Genomic DNA, 22,607 nt, shown 5'->3' on the forward strand with positions numbered 1-22,607 from the left:
CTGGAAGAAATGATTGTGAGGAATGATGAGAGGTGAGTTTCAGGGAGAAATAAGGGAAGTTATAAAACTTTAGGAAACATATGATATATATTTAAGTGTATGTGTATCTATGTACAGTCAATTCTTTTAATACATAGATGTATGTATTAATGTTTAATACAGATGTCATACATATAAGTAAACCAGCTATGAATATGAATGCACTGGGAAACTTATGTACACACATATATTTATAAAATATTGCAGACCTTTATACATGTATGCACATGAATATACAAGTATATTTCATCAAATATGTAGTTATATCTCTACAAATAAGTCATATAACACTCAGTAAATTTATCAAGCATGTGTAAGGGATTATAAATGTACACATATAAATTAGTTAAAATATATTTTATTAGTTCTTTGAGATTTCTGTACAAAATAGTTTGATCATATTTACCCCCAATTCTTCCCCGATCCATTGCCCTTCCCTATTCAATCAACTTGGTGTCCTGTATCTAAAACCAAACAATTTTTTGCTGAAAAGAAAACACCATGAGGCCGGGTGGTGGTGGCGCACGCCTTTAATCCCAGCACTCGGGAGGCAGAGGCAGGCAGATCTCTGTGAGTTCGAGGCCAGCCTGGTCTACAAGAGCTAGGTCCAGGACAGGCTCTAAAAAAGCTGCAGAGAAACCCTGTCTCGAAAAAACAAAACAAACAAACAAAAAAAAACAAAACAAAAAAAAAAGAAAAAAAAGAAAACACCATGACCAAAATCAATATGGAGGTAAAGAGTTTTATTTCAGTTACAGTTCAGGGCACATTCTATCAATGATAGAAACAAAACCAGGAACTCACTTAATGTGGGAACCTGGAGTCAGGAACTAAAGCAGAAGACTTGGGGGAAAAACTGCTTCCTGGCTTGCTCCTATGTCCTGTTTGGCTTGTTTTCTTACCACATGCCCAGGACTAGCACAACACAGAGTATTCTGGATTTTCTCATATCAATAATTAATCAAGACAGTATCATAAATCTTATCTACAGACCAATCTTATGAATGCATTTTTTCCAGTTAGGATTTTATGATTTCTTCTTCACTGATATGTCCTGATTTGGGACAAGTTTGTAAAATCTAACCAACACACCAGTTAGGATCAATCTGTACTACTCAAATATCTTTGCATGTACTGTCTTCCATGCTAGTACAGCTCCCTTAATCAGGAACTACACTGTTAGAGAAACTCCCTCTCCCTCTTTCATCAGTGATCAGTTGTCAATGACTCCTCAACTATGAGGGGCAATTTCATACCAAGCATCTTTTTCCATGGCGGATTTCTGTCTGGCTTGAGTTTGAATATATTTGCACATGCTTTTGTGACCACTGAGAGTTTATATATGCAAATATCCTGTTATGTCCAGAAAATAGTTTCCTTGTGTTAATGTATTGTCTCTAGTGCTTGGACTCCTCCATTTCTTCAACAATGACCCATAATCTTTGAGAGGAGTGGGAATGATATTGATGTCTCATTTATGGCTGAGCATTTCTCAGTCTCTTATTCTCTACACCTTGGCCAGTTGAGGGTCTATGTGTTAATCACCATGTACTGCAAATAGAAGTTTCTCTCCCAAGAATTTATATAAACATTAATTTATGGCTGTAGACATAGGTCATCAAGAGTTAATTGAGCACTGTGGCATTTATCAGGCTAATAGCAGTAGGTTCCCTTCTAGGAAATGTTGCCTATAAAGACAATGGTCCATATTTATTACCAAGAAGAGTTAAAGAGAGAGAGAGACAATAAATACCCCAAATAGATCTATAACATCTAAAGAGATAGAAGTAGTAATTAAAATTTAAAAAGCTAACAAGAAATACCGGGTGGTAAAAAAAGCTCCATGTAGATCTGAGCACTTCACCAGTTTTTTAGCTTTGCATTGCCTGATTTGGGGTATCTGCATTTATCATCATCTACTGCAAATAGGAGTTCCTCTAATAAGTATTGAGAGATACATGGATTTTTATTCCACTAAAATAAAAACCATAAAGGATATACTTCTAAATGCAATACTATACAAAAGATGAATAAAGATGATGTGAATAATATAAACAGATACATAAAAACTATGAGACATATGTGCTGACTTCAAATCTCTCTTGGAGAAGCTTGTGACCTTTTAATGTAAAATCAAAGGGAAGTAAATAATTTAAAATGACCCATAACCATCAACAAGATAGAAACAGTAACCCAAGATCAGGGCAAGAAGGACTTAGCATAGAATTTTAACAGTCCTTCATTGAACTAACACCAATACATCTCCAATTATTGTGTAAAATATGAAAAAGAACATCAAAATTCTTTATATGAAGCAAGTATCATTTTAATGCCAAATTAGAGGAACATACCATCAAGAATGAGAATTATAGATTAATCTTTCTCATTAACATAAACAAAAAATTCTCAGTGAAATATCTGTAATATGAAGTAAAAAACACATAAAAAGACTATCCACCATAAATAGGTCTTCTTTACTCTCGAAATGCAGGAGGGTTCAATATGTATAACTCAATAAATGTAACCCAAGATATAAACAGAATAAATGGATACAAACCAGATGCTCATCTCATTAGATGCAGAAAAGTCCTTGAACATAACGAAACATCGCTTCATGATAGAAGTCCTGGAGAACATAGGCATGAAGGGACATAGCTCAACAGAATAAAAATAGTATACAACAAATCCACAGCCAACATCACAGTTAAGGGGAAAAGCTTGATACACTTCCTCTAAAATCAGGAAGGAGACAAGGATGTCCACTGTTACTACTCCTGTTTACCATAGAAATGGAGTGTTAGCTATAACAGTAGGATAAAAGCAAAGGCAAAAAGGACAAAAATAGTTCAAGAAGAAATCAAACAATATTTAATAAGTGACTGTGGTAGTTTATATAGATAGTAAGAGTAAAAGGACCAGGATGCCTATTGTGAAAGAGTGTTTCCTATACATGATAGGGAAGATGCACCCACAAAACAACGATAGCCTAAATAAGACTTATGTAACATGATAATGAGGATATAGAAAGTTTCATAGGCACTCATGTTAGATTAATTGCTATAGGCAATCAATAACTAAGATCTACAAAACAAATGGTAATAAACATTAGTGGTGGAAGTTGTGAAAGGGAAATACTCATTCACTGCTGGTGGGAGTGGAATCTGGTAGAGCCATTATTGAAATCAGTGTGTAGGATGATCAAAAAACTAGACCTTAGATTTACTACAAGATCCAGCTGTAGGACTTTTAGGCATAGACCCAAAGGACATGACATCCTACTAAAGAGATATTTGCTTATTCATGTTCATTGCTGTTCTCTCAGTGATAGCCAGGAAATAGATATATACTAGGAGGTGTCCCGTTACTGAAAAAAAATGATAATAAAATGTGGTACATTTATACAATGAATTATAATTAAGCTGCTATGGAAACTGAATTTATAGTTTGAAGCATTAAAGATTCTCTATCAGTAAAAATTCAGGAGTCAGATACTGGAGTAAGAATCTGATGGATCAGAGAAGCAGAGAAGCCACAACTCTTCTTTTACCTGTTCTCTTCCTGCCTCCAAAGGGGCCAAGATCCCACTCTGCCATTTCTTACTACTTCTTGTCCTATTTATTCACAGTCCTCTAAAACCCCTTTGGCTAGTTTTGGAAAGCTAGTGTCTAACTCTGCTCTCTGACTCAAAGCAAGCTTTACCTGTCAGAACATAAAGTGTCATACAATTCCTGTTTTGTTTAGAAAGGGAAGATTTTAACTAAATAGTAAAACTATTTACAATAAGTACAATAACTGTACACAAATATCTCCAGGTAAGAATTACATTAACAATAACTAGTCCATATGCATTTGACAAATTTAGAGAAAATTCTCCAGTATCTATTCTATATTGGTGATTTCAAAGTGCTATACCTAATCCACATTCTATCCTAATGGTAACTTACATTAACATTTAAAACTCTTTCCTTTTCTCTCAACCATACACACTTCATGCTGTGGGAAAATTCTTTTGTATAATGTAAATATTTTTCACTTATATTGGTTTAATAAAACACCAATTTTCTAGTAGCAGGAAGTATAGGTGGGGCAACCAGACTAGGAGAATTCTGGGAAGAGGAAAGGCTCAATCTACAACCACCACCTATACACAGAGAAAGCGAGATAAAAATGCCACACTGAGACAAGGAAATGAGATGCTGTGAATTTATTCTGGATTAAGGAAAATAAGGTTTAATCAAAGAAGACTTCTAAAAAAATCTCCAGTTGTGACAGATGACCCAGATGATCTAGTGTTTCAGAGCACCTTTGCGCAGTTTCCTCTGAGTTCTACATCCAGATCAGCTTGAAGACTGCTGGTTGAGATGATCCAGCATCACAGAATACTCCAGTCAGGATTTGACCATAATCCTAAATTTTCTTTGGGTCCCATAAGATTATCAGTTCCCCCAATCAGAAGGATATAGCTTAGAAAACAACACCCACATTCCTTAAAAGATGGATTATTTATGTTTGCAGTCTGAATCCAGTGTGGGAGTTTTTTGTTGGACATTTGAACACTTTGTGAAACTGTATTGCTCTTCATGGTCTAATAAAATGTTGAATGGTCAATAGCTAGGTGGGAGGTATAGGCAGGCCTTCTGGTTAGAGAGGGGAAGGAGGAGGAGGAATCTAGGGCAATTGAGAAAGTTGCCATGAGTCATGGAAGAGGCAGGATGAATGGTGCCTTGTAGAACATAGATTAATAGAAATGGGTTCATTTATATTATAAGGTCTAGTTAGGAACCACCTAAGCTAAGGCAAAGCTTTCATAATTAATTATAAGTTTCTATGTCATTATTTGTGAGCTGGCAGCCCAAAGAAAAACTTATCTACAGGAGTTTGGGATGCTCCATGAAAACTTACTGATGTTCAGTTCACATTAGAAGACCAAAGATACTTGAGTATGTCATCAGAAAATGGCAGCAGCAGTGATAGTCATATTTGATAAGAAAGAAACAAAGGAAGGCAGGTGGCAATGCTTATTCTTCAGACTTCAAATTTAAGATCCACTTTGAGGGTAGGTCTCCTCCTTTTTTCCCACCTCAATCAATTTTCTCAACAAATACACAGGTGGTACCATTGTTTCTAGGCCTTTAGTCTGGAAAGAGTAAAGGGCAAAGCAAAACTACTCATACAATGGTTAGAAAACAAAATATAGTAGTCAGATGGGACCATGTTTTCCCCTCTGCCTGAGGACATGCCCACAATGATCACACACTAGTCTCTCCTTCTGAAAAGTTTCACTGTACTTTAATATTATCATAGTCATAGTGGGACCATGTTTGTACCACTTGGACCTTTGGAGGACTCTTAACATCTAAACTGTAGCAGGGGGTATGCTTCTGTATTTATCTTAAGCTGTAGCAGGGGGTATGCTTCTGTATTTATCTTAACATCTAAACTGTAGCAGGGGGTATGCTTCTGTATTTATCTTAAGCTGTAGCAGGGGGTATGCTTCTGTATTTATCTTAACATCTAAACTGTAGCAGGGGGTGTGCTTCTGTATTTATCTTAACATCTAAACTGTAGAGGGGGTATGCTTCTGTATTTATCTTAAGCTGTAGCCTCTTCACCTTCCATCCTATCTTCTTAGGCCAAAACTCAGTGACGAATATGGAGAATGAATCAACATTTTATTGCATCTCTGCCATTTTCTTTATTGTGTTCTTTTATCCTATTACTCAAATGGAGATTAGAATATAGATTAAAACATTATCCTTAAAATTTTCTTTCAAGAAGCCATAAAAGTTGGAGTAGTGTTAATAAGTAGATTAGTTATGTTATCTCCATTAAATATAAAATCTCTCTATTTATGATAGTGCCAGCTATGGATATTCTTTGACTAGGTCATAAAAATAGAGTTACATCTTGATATTCACAGAATATTGATTTTAGGATCCAGTTGCTACAATTCATTCATAGGGAGAGACAGAAGCAACATCTACTCACTCCTAAGGTCCGAAGGCATGATTCCTTCAAACTTCATGCTGAGGAACCAATAAGTTTTAGTCTTCATTATAAAGGAAAGATGAGGAACTGTTTACAGGGATGTAGCTACTCCCCCTCTACCTGCACCAGACTGTATTTGGAAAGTCTTTAACAAGCAGAGGTGAGGGTTTCCTTTTAGCCACATAGATGGAGACTCTCTCTTCTCTTCTCCCTTGGCCTATATATTCTAACTTCACCCAATTAAGGAAGAGTTTTATACAACACATGATAGGGAGTGTCTGCCACTCAATGGAGGAGGGTCCTATGACCCTCTTCATCCTTCCATAAGGAGGCACAATCATTATACGTGACTGGCTAGGAAAAATTTTTTTCAAGGTGATATAGCTAAACTCCCCAAGATTGTTGTCCCTTGGCTTAGAACTCATTCATTCAAAAGAGCCCCTGTGGATACAAAGCATGCTCAATGTTCTAGTCCTTTATATAAAATTATAAATTATTTTCTTATAGCCAACAATCTTTATCCTATATATTTCACAAGTTAAATACTCTCAAATTTCTTTTAATACATAATGTAATGGAAATTCTAAATGGGTGTTCTATGATTTCTTTCATTTTATTTATTCGTCACTCATATAATACATCCTGACCACATCTTCTTCTCTTTTTAGGGTTCTTTAGCTCTTATGAGCCATGCTTGGTTGATTCTGTATGCCGTGTTCTTAGAGTGTTCAGGATTCATCTGGCTCCTACAATTCTTCCTCCCCTTCTTCATCAGGGTTCCATGTGTTTTAACTAATTTTCAGCTCACATGTCTGTATTGTTGAAAACTTCAAGGGTTTGGCACAGATCTGTGAATAAAACAGAATAATATTTGGCATCATTTCATTGACTTTTCTCCCCTACAATTATATTTAGTTCTATCTCTGGAACTCTAGGCTATTCAGACTCCATTTCCTGGCCACTCAGGCAATGTCTGGTATATGCTCCATCTCATTGTATGGGACTCTAGTTAGACTAGTCATTGGTTGACCACTACTGCAAGTTTTGTGCAACCACTACCCCAGCACATCTTGTAGGCAGGAAAATTGTGGGTGAAACGTTTGTGACTGGTTTGCATTCCAGTCAAATACAATACTATATAAATATTTTTGATTTAAAATTGGCTGAATCTGGAGAGGTATAACATGTAGATTTAGAGGACAAACTATGTTTTAAATTCTATCAATTAAATACTCATTAAGGTATAACTAAAATAAAATTTTTACTTTCAATTTGTAATAATTTATATTTAAATATTTCTAATATATAATATATTCATAATTTATAACTACAATATAATTTTACATTAATTTCAATAATTTACTTTTGAATATTTCTTATATATTCATATTTTCTCTCTTCTTATTTACCTTTGAGGAAAATATTTCTCAAATAATTTCATAAATTCCCATATATGCAGCCAAACACATACACATAAAATAATAAAAAAATTGAAGGCTCTTATATTAGTGTATTTTAAAATCTTTAACTGTTTTGGCTTTTATGAGAAAGTGTTTGGAACTGTTAAAATTAGGAGCACAATACACCTTTCTTTTCAGAATTTCATACATTATTTTGTTTTGTGACATTTATTGATATTCAGCACTCAAAATATTGTAGTAAGGATAGCAACAGAATTAAATATGACATTATGAATTATCATCTGAATACAAAAATCATTGGGGAATATCAAATACCTCAAGACTGATTTAATATATCAGAAACAACATTTTGATGATAAAACCAGTGGCATCTCTAGATTAATACCTACTACCTTATTTGTCTGACTGAATAAAATTAGAAAAGGAAGAACTTCCTTCACATATATAGTGAAAGAGTTAAAGAATTTCATAGGAGAATTAAATATTTGTAATTATCATTTCATGAAATATATATTATCTATTTAGAAAATAATGCCATCAAAATCTCTTAGGAGAGGCAAATTTTGTATTTTTTGAGGGGTTCACAAATTTCAACAGACAAATTGATTCGTTGATTGAAACATAGGGTATTAAAATCTGAGTAATACAGATAGAATTCTGTATGCTATTAGTAAGAGAACAAAAGAAGTCTACTATTTTAAAATGTCTTCAAAATTGTTTCATTATTCTATATGTAAGTGCTTGGCTTTACATATATATACCACATGGTACCTACAGAGCTTAGAAGGAGGCATCAGATCTCCTGGAACCGGAATGACAGATGGTTGTCAGCTGCCATATGCATGCTGGGAATAAAACCAGGTTCCCTGGAATAGTACTTTTAACAGCTGAACCGTCTTTCCAGTCCAAACGTTTCACTTTTTTGATTACACACTTGAAGTAGAAACTCAAGCAGGAGAAAATGACAAATTATCTTTTAAAAGCTAGTATATAACATAAAAAACAGAGTCCAGGAATTAACTTGTCTTCTCTCAAGAAACTGAGTTAACATTGGCTAATAAATTATAAAGCAAGAACTTTAAGAGATGAGAAGGTCTGTATTGCTCGTAATATAATAACTCTTGTTTACTTACTTTTTATGTATTTCCATAATATTGCAATGCTTGTAATAAGCCAAATTGTCAACAGAAAAATTATCACCATTTCTAAATCTGTCTTCCAGATTTTGTATAAGGAATATAGGGGATCTGAAATAGAAACTAAGAAATTCAAAAATTAGACAAATATAATGTTATGCACTAGATAAAGAGAAGATAAATGATATGACTTAATATCATTTCACCACCTCTTAGGATTCCTCAGGTGTGAATATGGTGATACATGCCTGTAATCAGCATTCAGAAGGATGAGGAAGGGGGATTGAGTCCAGCCTCTGTTACATCAGAAATTCTGTATCAAAAAAGAAAGGACAGAAAGAAAAAAAAGAAGGAAAAAAGAAAGAAATTGCAAAATAAAACAATTTAATCTGCTACTTACGATGGATTGATTCAACCAAGTCTTAAAACTATATATAATAGGTATTTTATATTTGCTATTATCTGCAATTGCCAACTTTTGATTCTGCAATAAGATAAAAATCTGGGGGAACCGTAGAATGAGTTGAATGGGATTTGTGTTTGAGGAAGTTATAAGTATTTGAAGGCCATACTGTAATCAACAGAATTGACCTACAAAATATCCAAACCTACTCCCTGGAAATTTGTAATATGTTACATTATATGGAAAATGAGTTTTCTGATGCCATTAAAGCTATAAACCCTAAAATAAGAAAACTATTTTGGTAGACACAGTCTAATAATATAACCTCTTAAAAGTGGAGACTTTCACTAACTGATGTCAGAATGAAGAAGACACAGAGTGGTGTAAGATGGAAAGACACCTGACTCATTGTTTGCCAAGTCTGGTGTGGTTGAGGTGCATTCCTTTAAGTCTAACTTTTTGCTGTCTTAGGTGTATCTCTGAGTTTGAGGTTAGCCTGTGCTGCAGAGAAAGTTTCATGACAGACAGAAGGGCTACACAGAGAGGTCCTGTTTTGAAAAACACACAATAAATAATGATAATGAGCATAATAATAATAATAATAATAATAATAATGTTAAGGCAGAGTCCAAAAAGACAGAATGGAGAAAAACAGTTTTTAGTACCTATAAAATTAAGAAATAAAACAAGAAATGGATATCTGCACTAGAGTAGCTAAAGAGAAAATGTGAACTAAGCAAGTGAAAGTCATAGACCCTTTAAGTTACAAAGAATGAAAACAGCAACAAAGAGAGAGGTACAGAACACTCTGGCTCCCCAATAGAAGGTATTCCAGTCATAGTGGAAAGAGAAATCAAAAAGTCAAAGTCAGCTAAATACAAACACTGTCAGTCTTCACAACAGAAGTGTTCTACATTCACTGTAATCCTGGATATCAATTATGAAGCAGTCATATTTGAAAGGATTCTGTTCAGAAGCTTTGCTTCAAAGAAGAAATTCACATTAACTCTTTTACAACCCCTAGAACCTGTATTTCTATACTGCACTGTTTAGAATGAATAAACATTAAGAATTTATATTTTAGTGGACAGAAGTCCTAGTGCATTCTCATGTCTGAGGTCAAGCAAACATGCAAATACATTTGTGTAACAGGATACAGTCTTATGATCCCAATCTTACCCAGTAGTAAAACCAGTCCCAAAGTGAAAGGAAAGCAATTCTAAAATTTCATCAGTCTCTGAGCTTCCCCCCCCCAAAAAAAAGCCAAAGAAATTCTCTAAGCAAATAACTAGTTTTAAGGCATCACACTTCTTACTTGTCCAAATACAAAGTGACAGTAATAATGGAAATAGCATGGAACTGGCATTAAAACAGACCTAGTGGAAGAAAATAGAGATAACTTAAATGAATACAAGTATGTATTTTCAACTGATGTTTTCAAGACACGGAGAACACACAATGGAACAGGACAGTCTCCTCAGTGAATAGAAGACTGGGTGTCCACGCAGATGAAATCAATACCTTGTTTTGGAATCTATACAAAAATCAACCCAGCAGATTAAATTGTAAATCTAAGACCTGAGTTTATAAGATTTCTAAAAGAAAAACCAGGAGCAAAGGTTTCATTAATAAGACCTCAAAGTCACAGTAGACAGCAGAATGATTATGTAGAATTGCAGGAAACAGAAAAATTTGTGGACAGCAAAGAAAATGATCAACAACATGTAAAGGCATGATGACCATCAGAATGCCAGAAAAACATTTTATGAGCTATAGACATGATAAAATGTAATAACACATACACACATACACACATATGCATGCATGCACACACTTATATAGCTGAATAGCAAAGAATTTCTTATTCATTGTTAGTGATATGCAAAGTGATACCTTGATAAGTTGCTTATAAACGTAGCTATGTACCATCATGTGATCCAGCTCAATTTATTAATCATCCATAATAGCTGACTATAGTAACCATTAAGGCTGAAAGACCACTTATAATCGGGAGAAATTAATTTCTGATGGCTCATGAAATTCCTGAGGTGATCTATATTATGTCTCTGCTCTCCACACTTTCTCCTGCAGAATCTTTATAGGTTATAATAAAGTTACTTGAATGAAGGCATTCAGAGTAGTTTGGTCTAGTTTCTTATTTTCTGGGTAGTTGATTGTGAATATAAATGCAGATTGTTTGTCTTTAGTGATAAAATCATAGGAAAATTGATTTCCTGCTTTTATTCTAGCCCTTGGGAGGCAGAGGAAGGTGGATTTCAGTCACTTCAAGGTCAGCCTGGTCTACAGAGTGAGTTCCAGACAGACAGGACTGTTACACAGACAAACCCTGTCTTAAGAAACAAAAGCAAAAATTAAAAAATTTCTAAGGAAAAATTTTGCATGAGAATAGTTGAAGTACAGGTGTATGTATTCTATGATCCAAGGCAAGAGGTCAGAAAACAAGAAAACAAAAAGAGCCCCAAAGGGGACCATTTTGATTCTGAAGTTCTCTTTTGTTTTTAGAAGAAATGTATATATTAATACATAGTCTTGCTCTTCACTGATTACTGTTAAAAATTCTGTATACACATTTCTCCTATAAGCCTTTAAAGAATAAACTATTGTCAAAATCATATTTTAGTGTTATTATATTCATCACAAATTCCACTTCTACATAGTCACAATATTTCATATTTAATAAATTCACAGAAGCATTTCAAAGCACAAAAAGCCTTATGCATATAAGTGAAATACTATTAGAATTAAATAAAAATTATTTATATTTCATTTATTATCAGTATATATCCTAAGATAAAAAGTGCTAAAAGTTTTGTAACCTCTATTCTTATATATATATTGGCTATTAAATGATGAGAAAGTATTTAAAGTAAATGGGAGTTGATTCAACAATATTTTCCGAAGCTGTTTTTCTTGTGGTAGGAGTAGGTAAATCTAGTTCCCAACGCAGCTGAATGCACTGGAAGCTTTACTTGTTGCCTTCCCCAACACTCTGTGATAGTGTGATCCTTTGAGATTACAGCCAAACCACAGATCCTCCTGGTAATGATGAAAGTTTCACACAAAAATCCCAAAGAGACATATATCCAGGAAAACATTAAGATATGCTACAACTATTAATAATATTTACCTTTGGGCCATACTTGCAGATACACAGGAGTGAATATTACATATGGTGTTGCACAACACATGATTTGTGTGAGTATTACAAATAAGTAAAATATACGGGAACACGCTTTGCATACAGGAACATGTCCTAGAACAGAGAGAGTTAGAATCAACCAAAGGAGCTCAGCAGTTTGAGATAGTAAGTAGCCTAAGAACAACCACCTGAAAAGGTGGGCATCATTATCCCACTCCTAATCTTCTCATAAGTAGAACTGAAGAATCAGACTTGTTTTATGACTAGGATATCTCAGTTGGAGTTTTAAGACTACCAGATCTGACAACATAACCTAGCATAAAATCAGTTTCCATGGGAACTGGAGACAGCTTAGGTCATAGGAATCATCACCAGATTCAATCTTGGACAAGAGTAGCTGTGAGAATAGCATTTGCTGAAAATCAGGGACTGAATTGGATTCACAGATTCTGAGATCAGAAGTAATCAGCTCTTTCAGCGCCACAGAAAACACACTCTCACCTTTGAGCTGCTAAGACCGTGCTCAGTACTCTATTCCTAAAATGAACAGATAGTACGTAAGTGTTTCTCCATAGATTACTGAATATGTATCCATGGGATACTTAATCTTCATATCACCTTCCAGAAAAGGATGTATAAGACTTTTGAAGTGACTAGAAACATACTTTAGACAATATAACACAGTTTTTGACTTCTAGTCTTTGTAAGAGAGGAAAACAGCTTACATTTTTTTCCAGAATCACTATTGGACATATCATGAAGAAATTGTCTGATATCAAAAGAGAATAAATTTCCCATAACCACAATGGAATAGACTATTTTAACGACTAAGTGGTCTCTACAGTCTGGTAAATGTACAAGAAGAATCATAAAACCAAGTATTGAAAGTAAGAGCATAATGGTATGGCATGGAATTCATAGAAAACATATCCTTAGGTCAATCTCCTGAGAGGGTCCAAACATACATTACTGTACTCCAGTTCACAAAATAATTGACAGAGTTTTCATCTCACCTTTCATGGGCTCTGTTCACATTAGCTCCATTGTACTTCCAATTATCAAAGTCCATGGTTCCTTGTTTAGGTAACCAAGTATTAAATTTATAATTACTTGTACAGACTTACAGTTTGGTTCAACATGACTCAGTAGTCAGTGTTGGTCCAAACATCTGAGAGTTGCACCTGGGTAGTTTATTTTGGCATATTTAAGCACAGCTGGATTTGGAAAAAGTTTCCAGATGATAACTAGCTCAATTCCATGTGCACAACAAAACTCAAGACATGATTATATTAAAACTCTTGTAAATTACAAGTGACATCTTCTGTAAAGATAGGTTCTATACATTAAGGAATCAGATTCACAACAAAACTCATGATAAGGGTTGAGATTGGCTATGATAAACAGGCTCAAGGAAAGAGTATGGGGAACTGTTTGGTGTGACTTGGTTTTTCAGCTAGATGAGAGGTCAACAGGTATTAATCACCTCAGCTCCCAAACACTCAAACAGAAATCAGGTAATACACATCCTTCTTTAAAGAGTAAACAATGTTTTGGGTTCAACTTCTTATTTATCTTCTCTAGGAACACAAGTTATAGGCTCTATGTCCTTTATATATGGCAAAACCAATTATGGGTGAGTACATCCCATGTTCATCTTTTTGGGTCTGGGTTACCTCACTCAGAATAGTGTTTTCTATTTCCATTCATTTGCATACAAAATTCAAGATGTCATTGTTTTTTATCGCAGAGTAGTACTCTAATATGTATATATTCCAGTTTCTTCATCCATTCTTCCACTGAAGGGCGTCTATGTTGTTTCCAGGTTCTGGCTATTACAAATAATACTGCTATGAACATACTTGAACAAATGCTTTTGTAATATAATAGGACATCTCTTGGGTATATTCCCAAAAGTGGAATTGTAGGGACCTGGGGTAGGTTGATCCCGAATTTCCTGAGAAACCGCCACATTGATTTCCGAAGTGGTTGCACAAGTTTGCATTCCCACCAACAATGGATGAGAGTACCCCTTACTCCACAACCTCTCCAGCAAAGGCTATCATTGGTGTTTTTGATTTTAGCCAATCTGACAGGTGTAAGATGATATCTCAAAGTTGTTTTGATTTGCATTTCCCTGATCGCTAAGGAGGTTGAGCATGACCTTAAGTGTCTTTTGGCCATTTAAACTTCTTCTGTTGAGAATTCTCTGTTCAGTTCAGTGCCCCATTTTTTAATTGGGTTAATTAGCATTTTAAAGTCTAGTCTCTTGCGTTCCTTATATATTTTAGAGATCAGACCTTTGTCTGTTGCGGGGTTGGTGAAGATCTTTTCCCAGTCAGTAGGCTGCCTTTGTCTTAGTGACAGTGTCCTTTGCTTTACAGAAGCTGCTCAGCTTCAGGAGGTCCCATTTATTCAATGTTGCCCTTAATGTCTGTGCTGCTGGGGTTATAGTAGGAAGAGGTCTCCTGTGCCCATATGTTGTAGAGTACTTCCCACTTATCCTCCTGGATATTGGAAGTAATCAAGATTGCCGGGCAAAAATTGGGAACTTGGGGGCAGTGTGGGATGGGGGCAAGAGGAGATGGGGAGAGAAAAATATAAAGGGGAAGAGGAGATGGGGAGAGAAAAGTGTAAAGGGGAAGATGGGAGAGCTTTGGTTAATGGGATGGTAGGGATATAGAAAGGGTGGATATGGGAGCAGGGAAGTATATATCTTAATTAAGGGAGCCATTTTAGGGTTGGCAAGAGACTTGACTCTAGAGGGGTTCCCAAGTATCCAGGGAGATGCCCCCAGCTAGTTCCTTGGGCAGCTGAGGAGAGGGAGCCGGAAAAGGCCAGATCCTATAGTCATACTGATGAATATCTTGCATATCACCATAGAACCTTCATCTGGCGATGGATGGAGATAGAGACAGAGCCACACATTGGTGCACCGGACTGAGCTCCCAAGGTCCAAATGAGGAGCAGAAGGAGGGAGAACATGAGCAAGAAAGTCAGGACTGCGAGGGATGCTCCCACCCACCGAGATGGTGGGACTGATCTAATTGGAGCTCACCAAGGCCAGCTGGACTGGGACAGAAAAAGCACGGAATCAAACTGGACTCCCTGAACATGGCGGACAATGAGGGCTGCTGAGAAGCCAAGGACAATGGCACTGGATATGGATCCTACTACACATACTGGCTTTGGGGGAGGGCCTAGCCTGTTTGGATGCTCACCTTCCTAGACCTGGATGGAGGGGGAGGAACTTGGACTTCCCACAGGGCAGAGAACCCTTACTGCTCTTTGGACAGGAGAGAGAGGGGGAGTCAGAGGGGAGGAGGGTAAATGGGAGGCAGGGAGGAGACAGAAATTTTTAATAAAAAAAAGAAAAAAAGAGTAAACAATGTGTATTTAACATCCTTGGCTTCCCTTGTTCTTGCCAGTGATCACAGGTACCTATGTTCCTTCTACAGGAAATGACATAAGTATATATAGTATTCATATACAAAATTCTCAGAACAAATAATTACAAAAAGAGCAGCAAGTGCTGGTAACTGTTGAGTCTGTCACAAGGCCCATCTCTGTACATTGCTAATGGACTGAATATTATTGATAAATTACAAGAATGTATTATAGAAGTTTTCCTTCTTGGATAGAAGTTCTATAGTCTCATCTATGTCCATATGTAAACTATGCTTGTACAGTAAAGGCAGCACTTTTAGCTACAGACAAGAGTTAGAGAATGTTATAAATGTGTAGCATTCATTTGATTTTTCTAATACTTACTAAGACAGAAGGACACTTTCTAGACATCTGAGCATCAGTCACATGAACTAAATATTTTAAACAGTCACCATTCCCATCATATTTACCTTTCAGTCTGAAGTAAGTAAATGAAATGAACTTGATCTTGAACACTATCAACACAAAGAAGATCACACTAATATCTTCCAACCAAAAAGTATCCAATTCGAAATATGAATCTGAAACTAAGGCTGGAAAAGAAGGTAAGAATCAGAATAGTTGCAGACAGCAAAGCAAGACTAGATTACACATTCAAGGTTGGTTTATTTTTCAGGTTTCTCTTGCTATAGACCTCCTACATGTACAAGAACAATACAAAAATTTGACATATAATTTGAATTTGTATCAATATATAAGAATCTATACTAATATAAATTGTCTATAGATAATAGCTCACAACTAACACACTAATATACCTATTATCCCATCCATTCCATCCTCCCTTTGTTCCAAAGAGACCCCTGAGCCTACCTCATTTCTACCCAGAAACCTATACCACTTATAACCAACCCCTAATAGATGCCCCTAACCCTGAGTACAATCTTGATTGGGGGAGGAGATGTCATTTTCTAAAACTGCTTCAAGTTGTCATGGAAAGATATTAATTCTATGGAATCCTGTGGAAACCAAAGTGACAGTTAAGTTTCAAGATTATTACCTGGTATAATTGCAGATAATCTGAGTAGTCAGTAGGGTTTTTCTGAAATTCTTACCTGATGATGTGTGATTCCCCTCTGTATGTTATGAATATGTTTTATTATCATTGGTTAATAAAAAAGCTACTTCAGCCTATAGTAGGGCAGAATAAAGCCAGATGGGAGATCCAAACAGATATATATTGCTGCCGAAGGAGAATGGCACTAGAATCTTACTGGTAAGCCACAGCCTTGTGTCAATACACAGATTAATAGAAATGGGTTAATTTTAGATATAAGAGCTATCTTGGATATGCTTGAGCCATTGGTCAGAGTTGTAATTAATATAGTGTCTGTGTTTTTATTCTGATCTGAGCAGCCAGGAAATGAAAGTAAAATCTCTATTTACAAAATGGCACCCATATACATCTATATAAAGCCCAAGAAAACTTTTTGAAAAAAGCACTTCTAGGATGGGCAGTGAAAGGCAGAGGCAGGCAGATCTCTATGATTTTGAGGCCAGTCTGGTTTACCAGAGCTAGAAACCCTGTTTTAAAAAACAAAACAACAACAACAAAAGGCTTCTAGACTCACAAAAACAAAACAAAACAAAAATGGGATTCAATTGGAGCTTCTTGGCAGCTTCATATTTTCAGACATGCTGTTTGCTGGTGATAAGCAGAGGTGCAACTCCTTTAAGTGAAGGCTTCCCGACTCAGCATTATCAACAAAAGCTGAGCTGCTCCTTTAAGAAACTGCTTCCTGATTTGTGGTGTGGTACAGATGGCTCTGTCTCTTTCTAGAGGTTCTGTTATGGAGCACTTGAATGGTGTTTGTGGGCAGTGTGCTACAAGTTACTAGGAGCCTCAAAAGATCAGGGTACTTCAATATTGAAATTTTTAACGGTTTGGTGTTGACTCAAAAGTTTAAGATACTGGAGCTAGTGAAATGACTCAGCAGTTAAGAACACTAACTGCTCCTTCAGAGGACCTAGGTTCAAATGCTAGTACCCACATGGTGGCTACCAACTATTTGGGGAATCTAACACCATCTTCTGGCTTCCACAGGCACTAAGCATGTGGAAAAACACCCAAAACAAATAAAATTCAAAAGGAAAAAAGTTCACAATACTGAATTATTATCTTCTTTATGCTAAGAGTATAAAGCAATCAGAATAATTTATTAGGTAATGATGACTGCTGAATTTTTCCAAGATAAAATCCACTCTGAGTTTGAAAGAAATTTTTCTCTTGGAGCAGAATAATCAGTCAGCTGCATCTGATATTCAGTCTGTAAAATTTAGGGCTCTGTAGTCTAGACATTGTGACTTGTGTTCTCATGGCCTATTGACCCTGTAGTTTAGGCAACAATCACTGTTTTTTTGCCAAATGTCTTACAAGGCAATTGGGAAGGTTGGAGAAGACTTTTACAGGGTGGCACCTGCCTCTTGCTTTCACATACCTCTTTGTTTTAGACACAAGGTGAGAATGACTCCTATAATTGCAACCATTGAAGCCATGAATGCCACTGCACACCCTTTCCAAGGATAATTTCTCACAGAGCAGCTACCTAAAGAAAAAAATAATGTTATAATCAATTGATATTTGTATGGAGATGCTTTCACTGGATAAAATACATCAAGACAGCAAGAACTAGCATGAACATGCGCATGTGTGTGTAGGGTGTTAATTTGAAGTTGTATTTTAAAATATTTCTTTTAAATCTTGAGATTATAATATAATTGCATCATTTCTCTAATCCCTTTCTAAAGGGACTGTTTCTGGGGTAATTTGGAAATCTGCAGAGAGGGGAGTATCAGGAGATGAGTGAAAAAACTATTTTTAATGGTTTCTCCTTGTATTCATAGAAGAGGGAAAGATTTAGGAATATAATATAAGAGGACAGGAGTAAAATGGATAGCTGTTTTTAAGGTGTGGCAAGTTTAGGATCAAGACCAAGCATGCCCAGAGAGAAGTAGGTAACCTTTTTTTCTTCATCTCACTTGTCATCAGTAAATATTACTAAGAGCAAGAGACAGAGGCATGTATTCTCATTTTCATTTTTATCTGAGTTTTAAAGTAGCTATAGTAGGATAGCTCTGAAGATGTCTAAATTGCCTAAGATATCCCAATTTCCATAATGTGGGAGTTTACTATCATAGGTAGTTTCCTTTCTTCTGCTAGAGGGTTATAGTCACTGTGGGGGTTTGAATGAGAATGACCACCAAAGGCTTATAAGTATTGGTCCTCAGTTGTTGGAAGTTTTGTGAAGAATTAAGAGATGTGGTCTTCTAGGAGAAGGTGCATCACTTGGAGAGGGTTATGATATTTCCTAAACTTCTTCCTTCCTCCCAGTGTCTCTCTATCTCCTTCCTGTCTCTATGCCTTGTTTTAAAATAGAGATGTAAAAATCTTGCATAATATCAATATGAAGAAAATTTCTATGAAAATTAACCTCTACAAGGTGCCATCTAGCATAGAGAGAGTCAAGATTTGTGGCTTTCAAATGTATGGGCCATCACTATTCCCCACAAAAGAAAGGTGGGTAATCAAGTTCTATCACTCAGATAGCAGTGTTCAGAAGGTGCAGACAGAAATATAGGAGAGGAAAATCAGATTCTTCAGAAAAATACAGAAACATTCATGTCCAAATCCTTAGGTGATGGGAATACTGTATGCACTGGAGGAAGTCTAGGGGGCCTGAGGTATACTTGAGAGATAGTACAATGGCAAAACATAGACACACATTTGAGAATTTTAATTTTTATTGGCACATGTTTATCACATAAGAGATGAATTTCTTTAGGATATTTTTATTGAGGTGTAACCATTAGCCATATTATTCCCACCGCAATTCTCTTCTCTCCTTCCCAATTGAGGATCACTTCCCCCAAACAATCTTGCTTTTATATTCACATCATAAATATTTAAAAAGTTTCTTGTATCTTTGTAAACTCTATTGTCTACAAATGAGGAATATTGTGAAATGTATTTCTGAGTTATATCATTTAAAATATCAACTTACATGGTGCAATAACATTATGCCCTACCAGTGACAATTATATTTTCTAGCTGACTAAACCTCCATCATGAATGCATACTACATTTTCATATATTTGTATCTATTCCTCTCTTCACAGTCATCAAAACTGATCTCTTACTTGGTTATTGTGAGTAGTTCTACAATAAATTGAGTTTTATATCTTAGATTATGGTAACTTGTAGACTTTGGGAGTATATACCTAGTACTGGTAATACTGTGTATCAAATTTCTAATTTTAGGTTTTTGAAGTACCTTGCTGTATGAATTTATGGGGAGAAGTATTATGAGTCTTCCTTCATTCTTTTAAGAAGAAATGCTTATAGTTAAAAAAAGTGGTACACAACACTCCACCCCTTCACCCAGCACTTATATTGTTTTGATTCATTCTTATGACATTTTCTGAACTCTGGAGAGAGTTTTGTAAATATCTATTATTATTTCTTTATGGTTGAGATTGGGGTCTCTATGTCATACCAAAGGTCACTTATTTCTAGTATCTTGGTCAGTTATGAGTCTCCACAGACTCTGCAAAGAGAAATTTCTCTCTACATTGTAGTAGCAGAAGTACTCTTTGAGAATAAACACTTGTGTTTTGAATGCAATTTGATGGGCACTTCATAGCTGTTTATGAAAACAATAGTAGTCTACATAGAATCATCTGCCACTGTCAAAGTAAACAGTCAGAGAGGGAGTTTCCAGATTTGTCCTATCCTATTTTTTATGCTATGTAGTGAAAGGGTGCAGTGTCTTTAGCAATAGGCTCTTAGTACCTAGTTTTACCACAACCAACAGCAGTAGAAAAAGCCTGTGCAGTTTATGAGGACTTAGGACTTCAGTGGTCTCAGAGGCTTTCAACAGTTAGTTCTCATATGACAATGAAAATTTCATCTAACATTCTGTTTGCTCCCAGCAATGTCTTTTTGCTGGTTTTTACTTATACACAGGGGCTTCCAAAAAAAAAAACCTCCTTAACTTTTATTTTCACAAATGCCTTTCCAATTCTATAAGACACTTATGAGGTAGCTTCACACAATAAAATCTCTTTTTCAGAAGGTAGACAGGAGCTTTGAAGGCTCAACAATGTCCACTTCAAGCAAGAGTCAATTGATTCTGGAGAGCTAAAAGAACACTAATAGAGAAACATGAGCCATGATAAATACTGCATGAAAAGATCCTTTATCTTAACCAATTATTTCGTTACAAAAAGCAATGTTGTTACAAGTGTGTGTTCAGGAGAGACTGCCCTATAGCCCTCTACAATCCTTTCATATTCCATCAGCCATCTTTCCCCACATCCTGTGGCCCTGCTCTTTCAGGAATCCTGTGGATCTTTTGCTCTTGATGATCCCCTAGCTGTACCATATTATGCTGCTCATTCTGGCTTAGGCCTAAGAAGAAACAGGTGATATGTAACCTGTTGTTCTTACTGCTATAGCTGGCTACCTGGTTCTGAGCAGCTCTGAGTCAGCACCAGAGGCCCTTTTCTTCCTCAGTCATACCTGGTTATGGACAGATGATAGAGGAAAATCTTCATGTGTGGCAGTTATTTACATGGGAAAAACACATATCATGTACTCTGGCAGAGGATAACTGCCCATCTCTATGATAAACTCAGTAATATTCGTATGCTATCTTAACATTTATCTTCATTGAGCTGTTTATTAGGATTTAAAACCTTCTAGAAGTTCACTGGTATATAGCATTTGAAATTTTGATGATGATTCCCCCTACCATTTCAGTACTAACATTTGTTTTTTAGTGAACCTAGGAGAATCTTTAGTCTACTTTGCTCTCTGTTCATCTCATCTTGATTGCATCTGTCATTTAAGAACCCAATCTAAAAACCAATGTAAGTCATCTAGATCTTTCAAAACCTTTTCTACTTCACAAAGATCACATCCTACTACATGATGATGGATGCTAAAAAGAAATCACACACTAGCTCAGAATTGAGTATAATAAATGGTTATTTATTTAGGGCTAGACTCACAGGTCACAGTCCTCTGCTTAAACGGGGAACACCTACCGAATCCTGCAGCCAGAAGAGGGGGAATGCTCACTTTACACTGACATTTATAGTAGTGGCCATGCCCAAGTGGGCAGGTAACTTAAAGGCTATTGACTGTAGGAATTCCTACAGCAGCCATGGGGCTCAGCAAAGCTACAAAAGTTCCATGCCAGGGGCATTAACATTTTCCTTAAGTTTATAGTTATCAGATTCTAACCATCCTGGGGTACTGCGCACTGACATCACCTTCTGTATACCAAATTAACTTGTTGATGTCTAGTCATCTTTTATTGTCTTCTAGTTCCTGTTATTTGTGAAAATCATGGCTGGAGATAGCTAAGTGTTCCCAATGTCTCCTGTGATGCACTCCATCTAGACTGATGTCCTTGTATTGCCTTAGGTTATGCAGGATGGAATGTTACATTGCCGTTTCTCCTATTCTCGGATATCCACATTAGTCCCTCCCATTGGCTGGCATATCCCCCAGCCTCACAATTTAGGTACTGAGAAACACACTCTTTGTTTTAACTCACTTCAAATTTTAAGGATTTTAGATCCAGAATATTTCTAAATACTGTAATTTCATTTCCTTTCTTTTCCCGATACTGAAAATAATATTTGGTGGGTATAGTCTATCACTGTTAACCCATGTTCTTGCTTCTTATCATTTGATTTTTTTATAGTGGGTTCTAAGATTTTTATTCTAAAGGAGAGCACTTTAGCAAAGATCTAACTCATTCCCTCTGCTCAGCTGTGAGAAATGCCAGGCTGACATCTTCTTCATTCTGTTTTCCTGTCAAATCTGAGACTAGTGTGGAAGATAGCCATATCCTTATGTCTCTTTAATATAATCATCCCTTGCTCATGGGAGAAAATACTTCCTGGACAGACAGATAAGCCTCAGTGTCATGTCTTATCAACCACAGCAAATGCATGTTGACAGAATTTTCTTGTAATCTTCTGTGCTATGGATTACTTTCAGAGACTGC

General features: G+C 36.0%; 1 protein-coding gene across 1 annotated transcript in view; it reads right to left on the bottom strand.

Annotated features, from left to right (window-relative positions):
- Positions 1-11,939: 11,939 nt before the first annotated feature.
- Positions 11,940-22,607, bottom strand: part of LOC119817235 (selection and upkeep of intraepithelial T-cells protein 2-like) — a 37,261-nt gene continuing 26,593 nt past the window's right edge. The window contains exons 5-7 of the mRNA XM_042055300.1: positions 18,030-18,137; positions 15,916-16,124; positions 11,940-12,044 (exon numbers count right to left, since the gene is read on the bottom strand). Of these exons, the coding sequence (XP_041911234.1) occupies positions 11,940-12,044; positions 15,916-16,124; positions 18,030-18,137 (422 nt within the window). The remainder of the gene's footprint in view (positions 12,045-15,915; positions 16,125-18,029; positions 18,138-22,607) is intronic.

The sequence above is a fragment of the Arvicola amphibius genome, chromosome 6, assembly GCF_903992535.2.
Source record: "Arvicola amphibius chromosome 6, mArvAmp1.2, whole genome shotgun sequence".
NCBI classification, from domain to species: domain Eukaryota; kingdom Metazoa; phylum Chordata; class Mammalia; order Rodentia; family Cricetidae; genus Arvicola; species Arvicola amphibius.